Source organism: Mytilus trossulus, chromosome 9, assembly GCF_036588685.1.
Source record: "Mytilus trossulus isolate FHL-02 chromosome 9, PNRI_Mtr1.1.1.hap1, whole genome shotgun sequence".
Lineage (NCBI taxonomy): Eukaryota > Metazoa > Mollusca > Bivalvia > Mytilida > Mytilidae > Mytilus > Mytilus trossulus.
In genome coordinates this window covers 66400441-66410112 of record NC_086381.1, presented here as the reverse complement: position 1 = coordinate 66410112, position 9672 = coordinate 66400441, and the positions used below count along the sequence as shown (strand labels likewise).

The 9672-nt window shown below is 31.7% G+C and overlaps 1 protein-coding gene across 1 annotated transcript; it reads left to right on the top strand.

The window, feature by feature from the left end:
* Positions 1–297: 297 nt before the first annotated feature.
* Positions 298–9250, top strand: LOC134684148 (chitin synthase chs-2-like). The gene is made up of 6 exons (XM_063543429.1): positions 298–436; positions 2311–2466; positions 3554–4036; positions 5575–5786; positions 7623–7671; positions 8780–9250. Exons 1-6 carry the CDS (start codon positions 331–333, stop codon positions 9169–9171), a joined length of 1398 nt encoding a protein of 465 aa, XP_063399499.1. The 5' UTR covers positions 298–330; the 3' UTR covers positions 9172–9250.
* Positions 9251–9672: the final 422 nt, after the last annotated feature.

Genomic DNA, 9672 nt, shown 5'->3' with positions numbered 1-9672 from the left:
ACTTTACTTTCTATAGATACATTGATCTCGCCTGAAGAGTTATACGAAACCGCGCAACATGATTTTACACTTCTAGATAATTATTGTAAGCCGTTAGTAAAACAAAATGAGATTTATAGTGTTGACACAGAATCGACAGAAAAATCTGTAGCCAATACGAGCAAAAATGAAAAGTGTTTAGATAGAAATGAATCATTTAACATCATTCACACCATAAAAGACTCACAACAATTGCACCACGAACAGGATAAATTTGGTTATGATAATTACATCCTTGCAACTGATGCTGATATGACGTTTACGGATACAAGTATATTGAAAGTTTTACTCATGTGTGAATCAGACCGGACTGTTGGGGCTGTCTGTGGTCGAACATATCCTACAGGAATTCAGTATCCTCCAATTGTCTGGCTGCAGATGTTCGAATATGCTAAAGGTAAAACATGTGCAGAAACAGGAATAATTCTCAATAAAAGGGGGACGAAAGATACCAAAGGGACAGTCAAACTCGTAAATCTAAAACAAACTGACAACGCCATGGCTAAAAATGAAAAACACAAACAGAAAAACAATAAAGTAGTTTTTTGTAAACCGAGTGATTGGCTCATTGACATTATTTGTAATGTCGAAAAATTTTCTGTTGATATTTAGAAATCGATTTCCCTTTCTCAACTGCATTTCTCATTTACTAAATACACAAAAAACTATTAACAATGTGATAAATCTCAATCGATGATTGATATTCGAAAACAGATTACTTAATTTCATTTCGACTGTAATGTCCGGTTCCTAAAATGTTACATTTCCTGAACGTATTGTTTTTACCAAATCTTTCAATCAAAATTATAATATACAAAAAATTTCAAAATAAAAATAATATATAAGATAATTAATAGATGTACTTAAACAGGAAGGTTTTCCATTTATGTCTTGAGCATAGTTATTTTCATCACTTCTACTCAGGTTAGAATAATTTTTTAAAAAAAAGCGATTTTGAATTATCTCCTTTTGTATATACTTCAATAAAAAAGCATTTATCAAATTAATTTAATTCAAATACTGATAAAATAGAGTTGTTTTGAATATAAATTATAAAAAAAGACAAATGTCAAAATGTTTGTTATAAAATTTAACTATGAAACAAATATAAAAATAAACTTTTTAAAAAAATCAGTTCTATGAGACCATGCTTAAAGTCGCTTCTGACATCATTTTAGACTTTTACTTAAAATTTACAATTCTGACATTTCAGTGAGCTTAATTATTCATTTTTGATTGTTTGTTTAAGAATCATAACAATAAGGTTATAACAAATAGCAAACATAAGCACCTTTAAATTTCAAGGTTGGCATCATTAGAGTTGTAATGAGCAATCTCCCTTGCAAGCATTTTTTTTTCAACTTAAAATAAAACATCAAAGAGCAAGGGAAGTTCTGATTTTGGCATTTAAGTTTCAGGTTCATCTGATGATAGATTTTGGACAATTATTTTAGAATAAATACCAGGATTGAAATTTTATATTATATGATGATAGTACCCGATACCATGAGCATTGTATTGTCAAAAACAGCGCATATTTATGTAACAGAAGTATTCTTCTTTCCAATAATTAGCTAAAAGTTTACATTTTAAATTAGTTTGTAAAACTGCTATATGTCGGGACCAAAAAGTGGTCTTACTGGACTTACTACTGTGCAAAAGGGCAACACATTCATATTAGAAAGTTCAAAACATAAGTTGAAGAATGTACCAATGAATTTTTTATTGGGAATATAAAAAAGCTACAGGGAACATGTACAGTCAATAGCGAAACAGTTCCAATGTGATAACGAAATTAATGCATTTACTGACCATCAACAGTACAAACTTTAAATGACTTGGGCAATGATTTCTATTCAGCGCTGCTAGAAACCAAAGCAATTGAAATCTAAATCATATTTGAGATGTTAAAGAGCTGATAAGTCATCCATAATTCAATAGAAATCAAAACCATGAACAAATAAACCAAGAGCTATCAACAAAAGAGGTTCGAAAAATACTAGAGCGACAGTCAATCTCGTAGATCGAAAATAACCTGACAATGCCATGGCTAAAAAAGAAAAAGACAAGCAGACAAATCATAAAACACAATACACAACATAGAAAACTAAACAAAAATCAACACGAACCCCACCAAAAACTGGGAGTGATCTCAGGTACTCTGGAAGGATAAACAGATATTTCTCCATATGTGGCACCCGTCATGTTCCTCATGTCATCAAAAAAGTTCTATTTAATATGATATTATATTTCGAAATATTGTACTTTAAGATTTATGGATGAATAAGAGTGCACAGAATATTATTGGTTCAGTTATGTGTTGCCCCGGCTGTTTTAGTATGTTCAAATTGGAAGCTATTAGGGACGTTGTTGCAGAATATTCGGTACCAGTAGGAAACATGGAAGATGTCTTTACAAAAGACAACGGTAAAAAAAATATATTTATTCTGGAAAATTCTTTTTCTATAAAAGTATCAGTGACTATAAAACATCATGTTTACGCTAACTAATCAATGTTAAAATCATCTGCTGTCGATGTTCTAATGCTTCATTATTTTATACTCATATCACCCAGACAGTAAATTTGGTTAAAACAAGGTTTAAATCATCAATGGTTCCATATTTTGCTCTTTCTATGTAAGCATTAGGACAATGACAAAAAGTGTAAATAATGTTGTCGTCAACATTGAATGGTTTGCAACCGCAATCTATGAGATAGAAAACAGTTGCATTTTACATGAAATATATCAATAATTAATGAATTATGAGATATGATAATATACTAACAGCATGTCCAGAGTTTTCTTTCTTTTAATTTTGGAAATAAACAAAATTGCCTGAATACTTCTCATAGATAAAAAAAAATCTTTGTGAATAACAATATTAAAGTACTGTTGGCCAATACAAACCGAACTGTAAATAGACAACACAACTTCAATTCTTTATAATTCACCGTTCAGTCTGTTGTAGACGAAACGGTGTTTACTACACATTTTCTGCTGTGGTTTTTGCTAGATTAATGTTTATGTTTGTCTTTCTCTTATTAAACAATTGCGAAGTTTGTATATGATGTGTAATTACAACGTGTAAACTCATGGATCCCAATTAATGTCACATCAACCTATAATGTGTGTTTCTGTTTTTTACTAAATTACCAAACTAAAAGCAACGGAGCACACAAGCGTAAGTTTTAGCTTACTATAAAACAAAGTAACTCCTTTCCCTTTTTCTTCACAAAACGCCTGTACCAAGTAAGGAGTATGGAAGTTGGTTTTAATAGTTTCATTGATTGAAATAGTGCTTGGATACTGGTTGATGTTACCCAGCCGAGTGCCGTCAGCAAAAGTTATTTAGAAAAATATGTTATTCATTTTCTTTGGCAAAGGAACAGAGTACATATCTGTTATTGATAGCGTTTGATAATGTCAGTTTTTATGGACCTTTAACGTTTGAATTTGTCGGTATCAACATTGAATTGTGGTTTTTGTTATATTTATTGAAATTATATATACAGGGGAAGACAGATGGATGTGTACATTGATGATGTTGAAGGGATGGAAATTAAGATATTGTAGTACGGCTACAAATACTACGTTTTGTCCGGAAGATATGACTGAGTTTATGAAACAACGCCGTAGATGGATACTATCAGATTATGCAAATGCTGTATTGGTTATTCGACAGCTAAGAACCTTGGTTTCCACAAACGATGCTTTTTCCGTTTTGTTCGTCCTCTACTTATTGCAACTATTTCTTACAAAGCTTTTATATCCGGGAATTACAATTGTAACACTGTGCTATGGTTTAGAGTTGGCAACTGGTGCCCCTCTTATCATTGTAGCTCCTGTGATCGTTGCAATAGTGCTTGTCTACTGCTTGATGCTACTCAGCCGAGTTCCTTCAACAATACAGTTAGTTATCACAAAAATGTTAATAATTATCTTCGGAGCAGGAACAGTCTACATATCTGTTATTGTCTTTAAAGACTTGGCATATGGTAGGTAGCGTGGTATCGTTTTGTTATATACAATTATGTGAATGCATCTGTAGTTTTGAAAGAGTATTGGGGGTATATGAAACCTTAAAAAAGTTAAATGCAAACAGGTTCATCGTTATGTTTCTTAACCACTTTCGCAACGATATAATATTATGTAATGTATAATGCATTTTATCAATCACGCTTATGTTGTCGTTGGTTGAGCTGAAGGTCATTTGTTTTGTTTTTTTTTTGTTTTCAGATATTTTTATTTATGTAATTTCTGACATTAAATAGCTAAATATAGTCGATATATGATTTGCTCCAATATTATAATTAGGACCCTATTGATATATATAAAAAGTCAAATGACAAAAATACAGTATTCCGAGAAAATTCAAAACGGAAAGTTCCTAATCAAATGCTCAAACACATCAAACTAATGTACAACAACTGTCATATTCCTGAAATGTAACAGGCATTTTCTTAGGAGGAAAATGGTGGATTAAACCTGGTTTTATAGCTAGCTAAACATCTACGTTGAATGACAGTCGCATAAAAATCTATTATATTGACAACGATGCAAACAGTAATAATAGGTAAAAATGAAAAATAGGAGTACAGCAGTCCACATTGCGTTATTATCTAAATCACTATAGGTTACAATAAACCAATTGAACTTATGGGCGCAGCCATTTAATGAGCATAACATGGTTTTCAGAATTAAGGCTGCTATAGCTTATCTTCATTGGTTAATATGAGTGCCCGGTATGTTTGTTATTAAAGACTTCATGCATTCTGCATTGTACCAAAGGCCAAATAGATTACTTTCTTAACCCAAGCGGAACTGAGATGTATTTTGATCGCTAGGATATGACACGTATGTTTAAGTGCAACATGGAGAGATAAGTACAAATGAGCCAAAGAAAATCAACGCGAACCTATATTTTTTGGACGAAAAAATATTGTTCTAATAACTTGTTTTTAATTCTAGCAAGTTTTTGTTAAATTAATGAATTTTCTAAAGTATGTATCTCGATAAAGGCTATCGCTGTACCCTATGGGGCAATTAATTGGTCATTTAAATCTATAAAACCACTCAAATATGTAAACAAACATTGAAACAATAACACAATGACGGGATGTTTAAGTACAGAGCCACGTCATACGTCATACAAAGAAACAGAAAAAGGGATATTTACAAAGCATATTATCACAAATGAAATAAAACATTACAAACATTATCATTGAAAATAAGAAAGTGACGGGATGTATAAGTACAGGGTCACGTGTTATGTAACAAAGAAACAAAAAAAAGGCATATAGACAAAGCATATTAGCAAACATGATTTACAAGAATACAAAAATAATCATAGAGCAATAACGAGGTGCTTGACTGGGCACAGGCAAGGGTTACATGTATACAGAATTCAATAGAGCAGACATACATATTTTGTAAAAAAAAAACGTTTTGTACATGTATGTTAAAAGAACCCTCACATGCATAGTGTATGTATATGTAAATGTTTACAATTACTTAGTATCTCCTCTACAAATAGGTTATTACAATGGACATTTTGAACATGCAGAAGGCTTGTCAGTTGCAATTGTATTTGGAAGTTACATATATGGAGCTGTTTTATACCCATGGGATGCATGGATATTGCTTACTGGTCCTGTATACTTGTTTTTTATTCCATTTATGTATATTTTATTACCCCTCTACGCAATCTGTAACATTGTGGATCAATCATGGGGTACACGTGATAAGGTAAGTGACTGTTTGATGAAATATAAATATGTAACATATTTCAAAGTTATTTTGTCCGAAAAAAAAAATAAGAATATGTTGTATGATTGTCAATAAGGCCACTATTTTACAAAAGAGGGACGAAGATACCAGAGGAACAGTCAAACTCATAGATCAAAAATAAACTGACAACGCCATGGCTAAAAATGAAAAAAAGACAAACAGTCAAACAATATTACACATGACACAACATAGAAAACAAAATAATAAGCAACAAGAACCCCACAAAAACTAGGGGTGATCTCAGATGCTCCAGAAGGGTAAGCAGATCCTGCTTAACAGGTGGCACCCGTCGTGTTGCTTATGTGATAACAAATCCGGTAAATAGTCTAATTCGGGAGGTCACATTCATGAAAGGGGAGTGAATTGTAGTTACGACGTAAGGAACATATCTGATAGGTACCAAATTCAGTTGATAAAAGCAACTTTAGTCTTCTAAGATAGTAAGCAATAAAAAATAATGCATAAAGATCTATATAAGGCAATACATGACCATTCATGAGAACGTGAGAACAATACAAACTAGATAAATTGATATCAGCTTAAATGATAACATTATAATACAGCAACCAATCACAGTCACTAAATTACATGCTCCTTACGTTGGACAAAAGCATAATAAGGTTGAAGGATAAAAACAGCTTTCCACTAGTCAATAAATGACGTAGATGATGACATTTCTATCCGATGAATAAAAGACAGGTAGTACCATGTGTGGGGTTTTTTTAATTACTGACAGTACGTTTGTCATAATTGTTCGATGGGTTATGTGTGACCTATTGCAAGATATCATTTCTGAATTTTTTTTTACATAATGTGAAACTATTTTTAAATATAAAGACAAGAAAAGGTATTTATATGTTGTCAAAAATAAAAGAGAAAACGAATGTTTTCCTTCTTATTGTCATTACACTGACTGTGAAAAACACAATAAATATTTGTGAGACCCAATTAAAAAATATATTTCTTCAGCTTCTACTTGCCAATTTGATTATTTCAACATGTTGAACAATGGAATAATGAATGATGAATCAAAGCAGGGTCTATCAAAATGTATCAAAAGAGCCAAAAATTACTATAACGGCATCGAAGCAACGCAGCACAAATATAAGGCACATATATACACCACATTAAGATGACTAAAAAGTCAAAGGCGAGTAAAACACAATCTGTCCTTAGCTCTGACCGATGAGTTTTTTAAACAGTTGCATGACATACGGCTTGTTATGAAAATGAAAATCAGGTAAAAAATAATTTTGCGCAAACTAAACATTTACCTGTTTGTTTCTTTTTCTTTTTTTAATACAGTTAACATGGTTAACTGATTCGTTTGGAAATACAAGAATACCACTTTAACATGCCAACAGAATTCATTCACATCAGCATACTGTATACCATAATATATTGCAAATGCGCGTGTTCTTAGTGTTGTATAAACGTTTTACATTCTAACACGTATTTAATAAGATGGCACAACGCAACTTCTAAAATAAAGAAAATATGGAGTGATAATAAGCCAAAAAAATCCCAACAGCATGTTTCTTTCACGAAATTCATTTAACCAATGCTGCATTTTAAAACAAACTATTTCCGATCGATAAAATATGAAAACTTCGAAGGAAATTTAAATTGCATAACAAAATGACCAATGTTTTTAAAATACAAATATAAAACGAATTTGACATTGTTTTGTTTCCTCTTTTTTATACATGTTATAAGTCATCTATTCAAATGCATTAGAAGAACCGAGTATGATAACCACTGTGTATGCTTAATTTTAAACAATGCTTTCCTTAGCTTCCAAACATTAAACAGAACACGCAGAAAGAACCAGAATCGCAACAAGGTACGATAGCGTAACACATGATATTATCACTCAAACTTAAATTTATTGAATACGGAGTTTATCCTATTGTTCAAATTGTTTACTGCTTTGTTGTATTGCTGCTTTGCTAATTTGATAATTTCCTGTACTTTAGACATCTATCCCATATACATGTATTACATTTCAATTTACCAAAAAAAAAGAGAATTGAGGGGAAGCTTTATATATATGATTTCGATTTCATGTATTAATCATATTCTTGGTAGTACACCTATATTTTGAAATGTTTCGTACACTAAATGGTATTTTTTCTGTGTTTGCCATCCTTGATGGTGTTGCTATCAGTCAGGATTGCCAAAATCTGTATCAAACACATGCTCTTAATTACGCCACAACACAATATATAATTGAGGTATTTAATACAATGCATATGAGCTCTTGGGAAAATATGAGTTTCTTAGGCTGATACAGGTGGGATATTGAAATAACCATAAGATTTTTTTTATTTGCATTGTTTATAAGCATTCTTTTTCCAAAAATGAGATATCCAAATTGAATATCATTCGAAAGAAACTATCAATTCCTAAGCTTGCTTTTTGTACGCAACGGATTATCAGCGGTGTAAATATATTGTTATCCCTTAATATCTGTCATCACACATGTCAGACGGCGAAAACCATAACAAAATAAAATTGTTATTCTTATTTCTTCTGGAATGAAAAAAATACTCTTCCGTGTTTATTCAGATTTCAATATCTCGTGAGAATTGAAAATGGTTCAAGAGCCCCTGTAAATAAGATTGATTAACAACATATATTATACATACATTTTCACGTATGGTTAAATCGACATGTTAACCCCTTTCCTAGCTGTGATACATCAATTGGATGTCGAATGGCTAAGAGTTAAAGAATGTTTACTTTTCAAACCAAACAGCGACGTAACCATTCTCAAAATGAACACGCTATGCAATATTTGAATATACATACAGTAATCGAAGTAACGTATATTTTGTTTTACAAATCATAGATATTTGTTTTATAATTTTTTTCTTATTATTATTTTATTACATTTTTATGATTTTTTAGAAGCAAAATAAAACATTATAGCAAAACCTTTTGTTTTGTAGTTGAAACAACGTGTCTGACTAGTTTGAGAGCATCATCGCTCAATTTGAGTGACTTCAACCTAGATGAATTTAAATTCTGGGAAGGGCTTGTGTTCAACGTTGTAGGATCGTCGGTAACAAATGGATTATCAAACGAAGACAGACAAAGAGGATTGAAATTATTTAGACAAAAAGCGCTAATGTACTTTCTTAGTGCTAATCTAATGTGCATGGTTGCACTATTAGGATTTTATGCCTTTCCAATACACACTTTTAATAGTACATCCATATTTAGCATTGCAATGGGAGTTATGCTAGGGTTACCACCCCTTATTCAAATATCAGGTAGTACCGTGTACAGAATTGGTGATATTTTAAATCGTATAGGTCGATGGATAAATACTGTAACGTAAAGTTTTGTTTTCAACCGACCCTCGTGGTCAATTTGTGGATATTAGTCCATTGGATATGTATTAGTCATGTTAATACATGTAGCATGGTATCTTTATTGTTTTATGTGCTTAAATGTTATCATTTGTTGTCTAATCATCAATGATAATATGTGTTCGTTTATCAAGATATATGCATGATATAGTAAAGATATATATATATTGTTTGAATACAAAAGTTATAGAATAAATAAATGAAAATATATATATCAACTGTTCTATTTTTCACAGTATGGAAATAAGGAATGTGTCAAAAGTGACAACAACCCGACCATAGAGCAGACAATAGCTGAAGGCCACCAATGGGTCTTCGATGTAGCGTGAAACTCCCGCACCCGAAGGAGTCCTTCAGCTGGCACCTAAATGAAGGCAACAGTAATATACCGATGTTACAAATATCCATACTTGTTCAGTGATAATGGACGTCATACTAAACTGCGCATTTTACACAAGAAACTAAAATTA

What these genes read in the sequence shown, in the direction of transcription:
- LOC134684148 (XM_063543429.1), top strand. Translation starts at nt 331, where the DNA reads ATGTGTGAATCAGACCGGACTGTTGGGGCTGTCTGTGGTCGAACATAT. An exon ending in GATGTTCGAATATGCTAAAG is followed by an intron (nt 437 to 2,310) that starts GTAAAACATGTG and finishes TTGTACTTTAAG; the next exon opens with ATTTATGGATGAATAAGAGT. An exon ending in AGAACCAGAATCGCAACAAG is followed by an intron (nt 7,672 to 8,779) that starts GTACGATAGCGT and finishes TTTGTTTTGTAG; the next exon opens with TTGAAACAACGTGTCTGACT.